The sequence below is a fragment of the Festucalex cinctus genome, chromosome 19, assembly GCF_051991245.1.
Source record: "Festucalex cinctus isolate MCC-2025b chromosome 19, RoL_Fcin_1.0, whole genome shotgun sequence".
Taxonomy (NCBI): Eukaryota; Metazoa; Chordata; class Actinopteri; order Syngnathiformes; family Syngnathidae; genus Festucalex; species Festucalex cinctus.
In genome coordinates, this window is record NC_135429.1 from 11,640,189 (window position 1) to 11,653,288 (window position 13,100).

Here is a 13,100-nt window from a genome sequence, read left to right on the forward strand (position 1 = left end):
TAAATATGGAATATACAATTAAACATAGTCTAATAATAGTCAAATGCCTCACGGTGTACAGAAAGAATCATCAGCGAGAGGCTTTGTTGCATTTTGTCAGGTGTCTACAGGGAAAGCGAGAACAAAAACCAAAAAAAAAAAAAAAAAAAAAAGATGAGGCACAGCTGAAATCTGTCAAACGCCTCCATTTTATTTCAGATGCTGAACCTCCGAGGTCGCCACAAGACAAAAAAACACTCATGTGGAGAGATGCTCGAGGAGGGCGAGGACAGGTCCCTCGTCTCGGAGACGGAGATGGCCAAGTTGAGACACATAAAAGAGGACGGCGTGGAGGGGAGGAGGAGCTGGGCCAGAGGACGGACGGAAGGATGGAGCGAGGAGGCCGACGAGGACGCGCATCAAAAGGGCCTCCGCTTCCTCTCGGGCAGCCTGGCGTCTGTAGAAGGCGAGGAGGACGAGGAGGAGACGGATATTGACAGCGTTCTGACATCCAAGCGGGAGAAGTCGGTGAGGTGGACAGACGTGTGCCACAGAGACGGCGGCGGAGTCAAAGAGGAGGTAAAGTCAGACGAGCGCATCAAACACCAACTCTTTTCTGGTGTCTGTTGATGTATTTGAGCTGAAATGTGAGTTTAATTGACAAAAGATTCGGAATGGGTCTTTCTCAACGCATGTATAAAAGATCCACTATCCTTCCCCAACAACAAACGGATTTTGAAGCAAACAAAATATTAATTTTAATTTTTTTTCAATGCATTTGCATAAAAATTACCGTTCAAGGATGGCACAAAACTGCTGAACAGAAACCCAACTCAGTTTATGTATTTTTAGGCCCCAAATTGTTAATACAGTATTACTGAGGACCTCAATTTGAGGTACTATCTTTAGGCCTACTCACTTTGTAATATAGGACACGTAAGTGCAACTCAGCCATGCCTGCCATCTAATGGTTAATGGTGAAATTACAACTTCAAACTGCAGTTGACCCCTGAATTACTTGCATATTTTTCTAGAATTATTCAAATATTTTGGCTATTTTCATTTTTTTCCCCAGGATTTTTGGCCTATTTACCCCTTGTTTTTCACAAAAAAAACAAAACAATGAAATTTTGGGGTTTGATTTTTATTTATTTATTTTTATCACGAATCCAGGGGCCTCTGTGTGGTTAGATGCAGTCCACTGACCGCCAGTTGCCTTATCCCTGAGCTAGACAATTTATTCTCATCCATCTGCCTTTGATTTACTTGCTCAATCTCATAACTATAATGCTGGAATTTGATTGACACTGTAAGAGGGGTATTATTAAATTAATATCTACTATTTCAGAGATGGATGCCACAGTACATCTTCAACATTTTTAAAAGCATTCTGGACTGTAAGTCTTAATGGTAATGTTGTGAAATTACAGATTTCCTACTCCAAAAAGTGTCACAAGGACAGATGACAAGATATTGATCTACAATAGGTACAATTCAAAACCAATGTATTTGAGTAAAACAAAGTAATGCTTCATTTCACTATAGTACTGTCTAATATTTTCAAATAGCTTGTCGCTAAAGTGCAGTTTTACATCACTGTACAATACCTGCACAATAATAACGTTATTAATAGTGCTGCTGAAATAATAATTTGACGGTGTCAACCAAAAGTGAGCATTGTATCTTTGATACGACTCTCGTATTGGATGCTGCTGTACCTAATACTGTGCATCCATCGTCTCCATTTTAGGAGCATACATGAAGCTGTGAGGTCTTAGCTCTTAAATAGGAATGTGTTGTGCACTTGGCTGCTTTTTGGCTCACTGTTGCTAATTGATGTGCTTAGAAGATGAGATACAAGTCTGAGCTTTTTTTTTTTTTTTTTTTATTATTATTATCCATTCTGTTGCCTAGTTTGCTACTTGACTCCTATTGAGATTGTCCAACATGGACATGACATCACTAGGATTGCTATATGTAATTAGTCTACTTTGTATACAACACTTTAGGGTCATGTTACTCAAAGTAAAAGAAAAAAAATACTTTGTATTGTGGTCAGCTGGTGCACATCAAGTGTGTTGAGTGTGTTTCTCACAGCATTTAATTATAACTTTTTTTTACATTTAGCAGGCATATTTTTCCTGAAAAGCATCTTTTACCATGACGTGCCATCTTTAACTCCTCATTGAACAGTGATTTATAGAAATGCAGTTTTCCATTTCAAGTCAACTTCCAAAAATATTTAACATTTCATTGCATTTGCCAAGAAGAAATCACATGTTCCCATTTATATAAATATTTCGGCACCATAGGTGAAGGAGTCATGTTTATATTTATTAGACCATCTGCTTTCAGTAGGCTTATGGAATCCAATCTCAGCTATATCAAAAAATGAGTTATTCACTTGTGCAAGTGTACCGGTTGTTATCATGGCAGATGAGTGCATTTTGGGTCAATTGACTTTGTAAAATAGGAATTGTGTACAGTGCTATTTATTTATTTTCTTCACCACCTGTTGTGTGTAACATGTATTTACATAAAAGCTGAAGTAAATTAAGCGTTCCCCGTCATTTATTTCAAATGCAATCATCACATTACGGCATAGAACATGTCCCTCGTGGAACAACTCAAATGAATCGACAATGGCAGCCCTGCTGAGACGCCCACGAGAAGCTCGCGACAGTCTCCGCGGGAGGTTTAGGGATGCGGGCCAATCAGGGGCCACCTGGAGGCTCCATTACAGTTACGCTGTGGGTTTCTCACTGAGCCATGTAATACTGCTTGTGTGTGACTGAGCAAGAGTGTGCGCAAGTCAAAACACAGAAAATCAACCAACATGTGGCCTGCAATGATTTACTCAGAGGTGTAAAATGTAGATGAGCACTCAAGCACACAATATGTAAATAAATAAAACTGTTTCCATGTCAGACCAGTTGTAAAGTGTAACTGCAAAATAGAGCTCAAACAATGGGGAAACTACAGCTTTAAATGTAATCTTAGTCTAAAATGATAGAACTGGAAATGAGGTTTCACCCATTTTAAGTCGATAAATATTGGACCAGCAGGGTGACTAAAAGCACATTACATCTTCACAGATAAAATTAATGAAAGTACTGTCAGCTCCTGTGTGTCAGTGTGCAGGTTCCAGCAGCTGTATGAGCACTTCCACCGCTCCACATCACTTGATTAATTCTGCCGCCTTTCAACTTCCACCACGCAAACGCATCAAGAACCCCGAAAAAGGGAACCAGATCCCGGACAACAACATGGTGGCGTTCACCACGGAGAGGTAGGAGCAGCTACCACCATTTCTCGAAGAGAATTCTGTCTTGCGGTAGGCCAAGGTTCACGAGGGTTTGGGAAATGGCCTCAATCATGGGTGGAGGTCCACATAGGTAACACAAAGTCCTCTGGGGGTCCACGTGCGTCCGCAACTCTTCTTCTGCGATTCTTCGACCTAAGAACAGGGCAGTCATTCTTTGTCATGTCTGATTCAAAAGGATATATCTTATATCGTTTTTGATTACTGTGTATTACTTACGATTGACAAAAGGCTGAAGATGTGGCTCGATATCTGTGCTCTGCTGGGTGACATGGAATTCACAAGTCAACTTGTCTGGAAACTCCCTGCACACCCGCAGGATTGGATTCTTGGGCAGCAGAAGGTAGGAAACAATCATGTTAAAACAGCAATTTAAAAAAAAAAGTTTTTAATATCATGATTATAAACTCTCCAGGATCCACCTTGAAGAGCAGCTCCTCGGTGGTCTTAGCGCTATAGCAGAGGTGGACTGAGCCGATGTTGTAGGCCCGCCCGCCGGATGCTCGGCTGAGCTGCAGCAAATCGGCCACGTGCGACAAAATGGAGAACAGCGGGTTGATGCCCACGCCGCCGGCGACCAGCAGCAGATCTACGGCGGGGTCCGAAGGTGAGGGGTCAAAGTAGAAGTCGCCGCCGACGCGCACCGCCACTTGAGAGCCCAGAGTGCACTGTGGGAGGAAGCAGAAGAGAGATTACAGCGAGATTGAAAAGTAACTCCCTACTTCAAAATTTTTCGTGTATTTTTTTTTTCCTCTGAAGTTATTTTCTACTTCAAAACACTTAATGGAATTTATGTCGAAGCAACATGTATTTTTTTTTCCAAAGTAACTCCATCCTCCAAAAGATTTAATGTATTTGTTTTTCAAAGTAACTCCTACTTCAAAATACTTAATGTAACTCGCTGCTTCAAAAATATTGAATGATTTTTTTTTTCTAAAGTAACTCCGTACTTCAAAAATATTTAATAGAATTTCTTTCGAAGTAAAATGTGATTTTCCCCACCCCTTCCCCCCACCACCAAGTTACTCGCTACTACAAAATATTTAAGATATTTTTTTCAAAGTAACTTCTTAGTTAAAAATATTTAATGTAATTTTATAAAGTAACTCCCTACTTCAAAATATTGAATGTATTTTTTTCTTAAGTAACTTCCTACTTCAAAATACTTAATTTGATTTCTTTCGAAGTAAAATGTTTTTTGCTTGTTTTTTTTCAAAGTTACTCACGACTCCAAACTATTTCGGGGTTTTTTTTGTTTTGTTTTTTCTTTAAAGTAACTTCCTAAATCCCTACTTCAAAATAATGTTTGTTTTTAAGTAACTCCCTACTTCAAAATACTTAATGTACCGGTATTTTTCTTTCTTTAAAAGTAACCCTCTACTTCTAAATACAGATAGTTATTGTAATTTTTTTTGTTCAAAGTATCTCCCCTACTTCAAAATATTTCCTGAAATTTCTTTTGAATAAAAATGTTTTGTTTGTTTTTTTCCCCCAAAGTACCTCCCTACTCCAAAATGATTAATGTATTTTTTAACAATGTAACTCTCTACTTCAAAATAATGTTTCTTAAAACATTTCAGTCCCGACGAGTATATATTTGTAGCTTGAGACTTCTAATCGACCTCTGAGGGCAAACTGTAACTACGAAAGTGGCCCAGGATGAAAACGAGTCTGCCACTGCTGTTCTATAGTCAAGACAGAAAGATAGACAAGCGCTTAACTCCCGTGCTGACCTTTTCGCCTTCGATATGACAACAAAAACACACACTGAAACTAAGATCAGAGCAAGCCACTGATCTATACCAGGTAGTGCGCACACACACCAAACCTGCAGCTCTACAGGCTGTGATGACAGCTTGGCAGGTTACACCAAGGAAGTCTTTTGATGTTAAATAAGCAGTAAATATACTTTCGTACACATCTGAGCCTGAGCACAAACACACACAAAAAAAAACGCACCCACTCGTCGTAAACTGATAGCGCAGTTGCCGCACCGTTACGGCTCATGGGAGAGAAAACGGTTTCAAACAACAAACAGGATCAAAGGATCGCACAGTGTCTCCAAACACGCGTCTCACACTACTTCCACTTACTCTGCCTCGCCGTCACACACAGGAGCTGTAGACAAACAAACAGAAAAAGAGCTGGGAGGACACATTGTTCACATTCATACAGTAACTTGGAGATTAAGAAAAAAAAATCCAGTGTTCTCTTGAGGAAACAGATTAAGGGAGTGAGTTTGCTATTGCTGCAGTGTAGCAACACATACACACCAAACCTCCCACTTCGAACACATATTTGACATCTCCAGTATCTCCCAATCCAATCAAGAATGTTCCTGATTAGGAATAAATGACAGAACGTATCATCATCCACTCACCTCCGTGTGAACCCAACGTGCCGGCGGGTGATTGGCAAATTTGACGGCCAGCTCCACGACGCCTTCCCTCTGCAGCAGCCCTGGGCTGGAGCACATGGAGAAACCGCCCACCTTGTCCACGCCGGGGATGAAGAAGTCCACCCTGCAAAACAAAAAGACGGATTATCACTTTGTTTGGTTTGTTTTGTTATATTCATTTTTTCCGTTCGGACACATTACAGGCTACATCGATCACATCACATAATTTGCAACATTGAAATCCGAAAGAAGGGCTGACGGGTAGAAGCCGATTTCTTATTCGAGACCCGTCCCCATCGATCCATTACTAAAACGCATCAGTCATATACATTGTTTAGAATAGACATTAATTCATTTCATTATCCATCCATCCATCCCAGACTATCCCAGACATTGCTTGCTCAGTTCATCTTGAATGTCCGTGTGTAGATTGTGGCTAGTCCCAGTCATTTGGAACTGGTGAATCGGTCCCCAGACGCCACCAGCAGGCTCACCACGCCAGGCGAGCAGCCAAGGCAAGCGCATTTTTTCTCGTTCACCAGTAGCGTCTTCGCTGACCTCGGATCAGCTTTCACACGTTGTGGCTTCCAGAAGAGTAGATCGGCATGCATTCTGCCCACTGCTTTCAAGCAATATTGCCTCGATTCTTGTCAGATCAGTTTGATTTCCCTTATAGCTTGCCTCCCGCGCCACAATGGCAGACCAAGAGAAAGCCTGACTGTTCGACTCAATGCTTGACTGGAGAGCACAAACATGCTGAGCTGAAGGTCAATGTGGGATTGTGTGGCGAGAGTGTGGCCTTTGACCTCAGTAAGGACGACGGTTCTAGAATGCTGAAACTACAATCCAGCATGCCAGTCTTAAAATAGTGGTGACATGGCGACCTTCAACACGTGACCCCCAACAATAACTCAGAGCAAACAATGACCGTCTGTTTCGCTCAACCTCCAGCGTCATGAATATGGATCTGCTGCGAAAAGAACCACGCATGTTCCACCCACCAGCGTCTCCTCAGCCTCAGCCGCTTCTTCTTCTACCACCTGGAGACGAACAACTTAGCAGCCCCCTTTTTCTCACAAACTCGAGGCTTTCCATGTATTTACATTCATTATCAAGCGCTGCAGGGGGAACTGGCTGCTGGGTTTTTATATCTCGCCGCCGCCCACCTACAGTATGCGCTCGTGTATGCGTTCTGCTCATTAACACTGGCAGAGCTGACTGACAGACGCGCACCCCCGTGAAGACAGAACTTGTTTATTCTGAGATTGATCATTTGTTGTTATTCTTGCAAGAGCCACGTGAAGGCATGCGTCGATACGGCTGCAGCACTGAATACACTTATTTGGTAATTACTAATAAAATATCAGTAAAGTTATCTACAATTCCATGAATTTAAGCAGACAAATTCCCTTAAGGCGTTATGGTGGGTGATCCTCTACAAATGATGATAAACACTCATTTTACTATATATTATTCATAAATAAATAATTAATGCTGACTTCAGTTCACCTTTACAAAAAAACCCTTGCTTGTGCCATGGTGAATGAAACACTGCCCCCACCTGGTGTATAAAAGCACTGCAGGCTACATGCGCAATAAGAAACCATAGTTACTCCTGACGCTAAGTATGAAGAAAAAAAACTTACAATACTGTGTCTCTACTCACCATTGTCCCGCCTTGAAGTTAAAGTCCGGATGGGTGGTTAACCTGAGACGTTTTACCGACTCCGACTCATTCATGATGCCGCATACTTGAGCAGCATACACAGCCTGCGTGTGGGGTTCAGGGGTTAAGCTTTTTGATTTGCACGTTATAACTGGCCTGTGGATAAAATGTATCATCTTACACTTTGTCTTTGGTTGCTTGCCGTCCTCTCTAGATGGTCCATTTGTCTTTTGGAGGACATGTTACCTCTAATAAAAAAATAAATTAAATAAATAATAATAATAAAAATGCAGTCTGTAGTTGGTCTTCAAGATAGTATCATAGGTAACTGGTTTGAAAATGAAAAGTGGACTTTGCACTTGTCAGTAATGGTCCAATACATGAGCTGTGACAAAATATTTCACAAAATGAATAACACAGCTCTTGCATTGAATCATTTTATTGTGAACAAGACCACACTGATGTCCACAAATTCCTCTTCATATACGTAAAAAAACAAACAAAAAACTTAAACATTTTGCAAAATATGTACATTTTTTTACATTTTCATATGTAGCAAATATATTTTATAACAATGCATGATGACTTGCAACAATCATGACTTTCTAGTGTAGAACACTAAAGTTATTCACAATCAATTATGCTGAGATGCTGACTACTGTGATGATTCCAAAACACTATGATAATTTGGATATGTCAAATTTCACTAGATTGGACCAAAAATGAATATTTAACATCTGTTTGTGTGAGTATTTTCAATTTGTGGTTGTTTTATGTTGAACTAAACGGGCTCTAATTTCACACTAAAGTTGAGAGTAAATTGAGACAGTATTTCAATACTTTTGTGACATTTTTGTTTGGTATTGTGCTGTGAGAGTTTTTCCATGTAAAATATTGTGCCTTTGCTCAATAAGTAGATCCGACGATAGTAGTAAGGGACTACATTTTTGTCATCTTTAGAAGTTCGGAAGTGAACATCTGGGAAAATAACACTAAAACTAAGAACAATTTTTATCAGGTGGACTCACCGTGTGATGTGACACGAAGCAGGTATGAGCCGGCGAAGTAGGCCGACTGCGGGACACGATAAAGAGAAGCTCCGGCCAGCGGACGTCAGGACGCAGTGGACGCTCATCTCTACCTGTGGAGATATCAATGCGCAGCCAATAACATCTCGCGTGAGTTGTCAAACAACGGCGTAAGACATGAACAAAACATCCTAACATGTTAATAAACACTATTACACTACTGATTGGTATTACTACACCACTGTTGTAACTTGTCTTGTCTTATGTATTTAGAGTTGAAGTTAAGAGTGAGGTTAACCGACACGAACAGTGAAGTTATTACTACTTTTTCCCCCCTCTAGGAAACGAGCATAAACTGAACAGTCGACCCAACACGGCGTCATGTGATCGATCATTACAGAGCGTTTTCGTCGTCTCACGGTATGAGCTTCTCATTTATGCCGGTGTTACCCGTTAGCTCATTAGCTTACGATGCTAGCAAGAATCCCGATTAGATCTCACAAACCCCCCCAAAAACTCGCGATGGTAATCAATAGCCAGAAAATTCGACTTACCTTAAGGATATGGCTCTTTTTGTCAAAATATGTTCATGTCTGTCTCCTATAATATGTTAACAACCTTGGTCACGTTAACATTACAGGACAGTTGTAATTTCTTCTTCGGGCTCATTTTTGTTTACATTGCGTCACTGTGACGTTTGTCGCCCCCTGGTGTACGCTTTTAAGCACTATCACCTTCACCTTTCATTTGAAAGAGTTCAGTATATTTTATGATAGAGCGATTCTCACAGAGGTGACTCATAAAGTGCTTCTCGTGGCTAAAATATAGAATCACAAACGTTATGCAGGTAATAAAGAGCGGGGAAATGGATAAAAACAAATGTGACTGTCTGTAATGCCTGCTGAAAATTAATGTTTTTAGCCATTGAATATAACTATAATTATTGGACTTCACCCCTGCCTTTTTTTTTTATGTGTTGACTATTGTTCATTCTATCTTTGTTCGGCATTGATCTCTAATCTTGAAAAAATGTTTAAAATCTGAAACAAGTTGCAGTGATGCATTAATTTATCACTGGCTCAAAGTCAGTGCACATGTTATTGCTGTGTTTAAAAAAATAATTGGAAAAAAACGGGCAGCTTTTGTATATAAAACATGATCAAAGTTATGCCCACATCATGTGGTAGCTTTATGTGAAGGGTGTGGATGCTCACTAAGTGACTGGTTGTCTGTCACAACCAAGCTTGACAATGCAAATTTAAGCACTGTGATAACCTACCTGGGTGTGGATATTGTTTGTCTGAACAAGGTGTACCCAAGTAAAGTCATGTTTAATGCCAAAATGAAATGTAAACCTAGTTTGTGCTTAGAGATATAAACAAAATAGCTAAGATCTAGAACCACATTTTTACAAACTCCCAATGAAACTGGCAAAATAAACACTGACACTCGGTCGGCCTGTTCCTCCCAAATGGACAAGAGTTGTTTTTTTTCCTTGTTAAATAATGTTATGGTCTCCAGTTTTTCCCGACTAGGAAAGTCTGGCTTTCGTGGGCCTACTTTGTTACCTGAAAAAGCAGGACTGCTTGGAAATCACAACAGTTCTTAACCTCAGTAAGCGCTCTCACTTCCTTTGAGGTGTTTTGCAAGCTGACCCTACCAGTTCAACTGGCTGCCTTGTGCTCTCGTTCCCATGGCTCGCACACCTCGGTTCGACCTGTTGTTCAATTCCGCCACAACGGCAAAAAGACATTTTCAGGTGTATCGTTTTGACAGTGACTAACTTGGCTCGTACGCACATGTGTCGCAGGAATCGTGATGACTCATTAGTGTCATCGCCCTCGAGGCAGAAGTGCAGACATAGGCACCGTAGATTATATGTTTTCTTATGTATGTATAAATTGATATACAGTAATTCTATTATAAACATGAGGTTAAAAAAAGGACAGTTATTACATGTAGATGATTTGCAGCTTCAAGCTTAAGAGTTTGGTTTCAGAAATGAGGACAAGCACTATAAAAAAAAATGGCTGACTGGAAAACAAACTCATTCAAGACAAGTTTATTTTAAGGGTTTCACCGGCCCACAGTTCAGAGAAAAAAAAAAAAAAAGAACCACATCTGGGAAAGGAAAATCCACAATGAATGCTGAGTTGGCAACACTAATCGCATGATATGATGCTGTATAATGTCAGTATTGGAGTCCATTTAATGAAATGAAATGAAATGCCACCAACAGCCTCACTTCGATCAACGCCAGCTCGCCCCCCCTTTCTGACGTCAAATAAAATAATAGCAATTTATAAGCACAATTAGCAATCTTTTTCCTCTTACGTGTCTGTAGCAATATGTAATTTAAAAATCATTATTACTTTTCATATTCTTTATTTACACTACAGTATATATATGCAAGTATTCATTTGTGTCATTCTTCAATAAAAAATAAATTTCGCAGAAAGCAGGCTATAAAGTAACTCACTCCAATATGGTTTGAAGGATATTTTCTAATCTGAAAAACACATACAACTCGAGTGTATTTTTTTCAGTTTTTTATCATGAGCTAAATTTGCAATAAAAAAAAATGCACTTTTAAGTTCATTTCTGACTGTACTCTGTTGTTGTTGTTATTGTTTTTAACTTCAATTTAGCGTGAGTATTTTGGCTACCTCTGTCCTTAATAACCTTTTGTGAAATTAAACGCCTCTTGACATTTAATACTTTTAAACCGCATTTCAGGTACACTGTGGCCTATTAAAAAAAAAAAAAAAAAAAAAAACTGTCAATGATGGGTTGGGTCACACAAGTACAACACAAAGGATTCCTTTTTTTTAATCCGTCACCGAAGAGATTCATATACTCCCATCGCTTTAGTTGCCCGGCAACAACAAACCCCGCCCACATGACACAACAGGTTAACCTGGCTGGGGCTCACGTGACCAGTTTGGCGCTGTCGGCCAATCGGGAGTGAGCACAGGTGCAGCGACGTGAGAGTTTCGGAGAACGGAAACCTGCTGGTTCAGTCGGCGCAAAGCGACATCACAGATGTGGCATTTTTAATGCCAACATTTTGGAACAATTATTCAGGAAGGGTCCAGACGTTTGACTGGAATACGACAGTTTTGCCGGCAAGGTACGAGCGGAGACGAGTTGGCCTACTCGAGCGTGACTTGTATACACTTTAAATTGGAGAATTGTTGTCACTGTTTTATGAAGGCAAGAGCTTTAAATAAGATCACTATCAAGATTTTCATCGTGATTTGGATCATCAAGTGTCGCCAGCTCCTGCTTTTCCTCAAGTAAGTGAAATATTTTGCATATATGCACACGTAAATCACAGTTTGTTTGTTCTTTACTCGCAACTCATTAAACCAGTTTTCCAAAGAAAGCTTTACAAGATTAGGAGGTGGAAAGTCCCGTGAAAGACACACAAATTGTCATCTAGCAAGTGGATGAAATCCCAGTTGGGTTGTTTACAAGTCAAATACAGTCAGATTTATTTCTACCTTTTTTAAATGAATAGATTTGAGTTGTGTAAGGTAGAAATGTAGCTGCTAAACTGTAATAATATAATATAATATATATATATATATATATATATATATATAATAATATAAAACACAAAGCATGAAAAATAATGATTATCTCCTTTGCTCCCTTTCAGGCAAAGATGACCGAGAGGGTAAAATGGTGGCGGGCCTTCCTGCCAAAGAAGAAGCCAGGAGGCCCCAAGGACTCCAATTCTCCGTACGTGTACGGACAAGACTTTGACCCTTTTGCCCAAGACAAGTCCAAAGAGACCAAGAGCACCAATGAGCAGTCTCTCTCCCAACAAGAATCCACCAACGGCTCCTGCCTCTTCAGCAACGAGACCTACGACGACTCCCACATGGAGTCCCTCTTCAACGAGCAGACTTGCCGCAGAAACATGTACGTGTCCCGCTCGGGCCGCTTTAAAGAGAAGAGGAGGGCGCGTATAGGGATTCCCGTGGAGGATAAAAGCACGGAGAACGTGGCGCCGGCGAAAGACGACGTTCGGTGATGGATGGCGGAGAGGAAGCGACGGAAGGGTACACACAAAAAAATGGACTTTGTGACGATGTGAAGGAAAAAGGCTTCCTTCCCTTGAGGTGTACGGAAGTTTCTGTAGGTTGATTGTGATGATGACGAGGAGCAGAAGAGGACTGAAGGGTCACGGGAAAGATGGCGTGTTGTTGATACAGAGCCCATCAAGTGAAATAGTTTGGTGTCCTCTTCTTTATGTAACATATACTGTGTGATTATGACATTTAATATATGAAAATGAAGGATGCGCCTTGTTGTGCCAAAATGCTTTTATGAAACAGTTGGAAGAAGGCTTTGAGGGATGTTTGTGAAGTCGGAAATGAGTCGTAAGTAAACTGATTTAGGATGAGAATGTAAATGTGTATTTTTAATGAAGGATGAGAATCGAGCAAGTTTTAAACAGGTAAACACCAAGAGGAGGAGGAGATATGCCAATATGTGACCACGCCCCCGACGTTGGGTTTGTTTTTATGCTATGCTGTTTGTTTAGATCACCTGTGAATATTGAAATGAAGGTAACATGAGCAATAAATCAAACTGTTGCTACCATTTATGTGTGTACGTGCTTTAATTCTTAACTTTACATCCATCCATTTGTTTTTAATACTGCTTATCCTTTTGAATTTGGGCGACGACACCTGGGAA

The 13,100-nt window shown here is 40.3% G+C and overlaps 3 protein-coding genes across 4 annotated transcripts in view; 2 read left to right on the forward strand and 1 right to left on the reverse strand.

Annotated features, from left to right (window-relative positions):
* Window positions 1–13,100, forward strand: part of rftn1a (raftlin, lipid raft linker 1a) — a 40,201-nt gene that overhangs the window by 25,844 nt on the left and 1,257 nt on the right. The window contains exons 11-14 of one of the 2 annotated variants that reach the window (XM_077508205.1): window positions 199–3,644; window positions 3,717–3,908; window positions 8,384–8,543; window positions 8,735–8,813. In XM_077508205.1, coding sequence (XP_077364331.1) covers window positions 199–609 — 411 coding nt within the window. In that variant the 3' untranslated portion in view covers window positions 610–3,644; window positions 3,717–3,908; window positions 8,384–8,543; window positions 8,735–8,813. Of the gene's footprint in view, window positions 1–198; window positions 3,645–3,716; window positions 3,909–5,647; window positions 8,360–8,383; window positions 8,544–8,734; window positions 8,814–13,100 lie in introns of those variants that run through there. The other variant, XM_077508206.1, reaches the window with a different exon arrangement.
* oxnad1 (oxidoreductase NAD-binding domain containing 1) lies at window positions 2,293–9,097 on the reverse strand. The gene is made up of 8 exons (XM_077508210.1): window positions 8,948–9,097; window positions 8,394–8,506; window positions 7,547–7,613; window positions 7,366–7,469; window positions 5,682–5,823; window positions 3,724–3,969; window positions 3,521–3,629; window positions 2,293–3,436 (listed from the first exon to the last, which is right to left on the reverse strand). The coding sequence occupies exons 2-8, from the start codon at window positions 8,498–8,500 to the stop codon at window positions 3,279–3,281; spliced, it is 933 nt and encodes a 310-aa protein (XP_077364336.1). The 5' UTR covers window positions 8,501–8,506; window positions 8,948–9,097; the 3' UTR covers window positions 2,293–3,278.
* LOC144008124 (uncharacterized) lies at window positions 11,419–13,004 on the forward strand. Its single transcript, XM_077508221.1, has 3 exons — window positions 11,419–11,523; window positions 11,607–11,689; window positions 12,055–13,004. Exon 3 carries the CDS (start codon window positions 12,061–12,063, stop codon window positions 12,430–12,432), a length of 372 nt encoding a protein of 123 aa, XP_077364347.1. The 5' UTR covers window positions 11,419–11,523; window positions 11,607–11,689; window positions 12,055–12,060; the 3' UTR covers window positions 12,433–13,004.

Bases quoted from the DNA above. Each gene is read 5' to 3' on its own strand.
- oxnad1 (XM_077508210.1), bottom strand. From the start codon at position 8,500: ATGAGCGTCCACTGCGTCCTGACGTCCGCTGGCCGGAGCTTCTCTTTA. The intron at 7,470-7,546 runs GTAAGATGATAC...CCCCACACGCAG, and splicing joins CAAGCAACCAAAGACAAAGT to GCTGTGTATGCTGCTCAAGT. The intron at 3,437-3,520 runs GTAAGTAATACA...CCCTGTTCTTAG, and splicing joins TCTTCAGCCTTTTGTCAATC to GTCGAAGAATCGCAGAAGAA.
- LOC144008124 (XM_077508221.1), top strand. From the start codon at position 12,061: ATGACCGAGAGGGTAAAATGGTGGCGGGCCTTCCTGCCAAAGAAGAAG.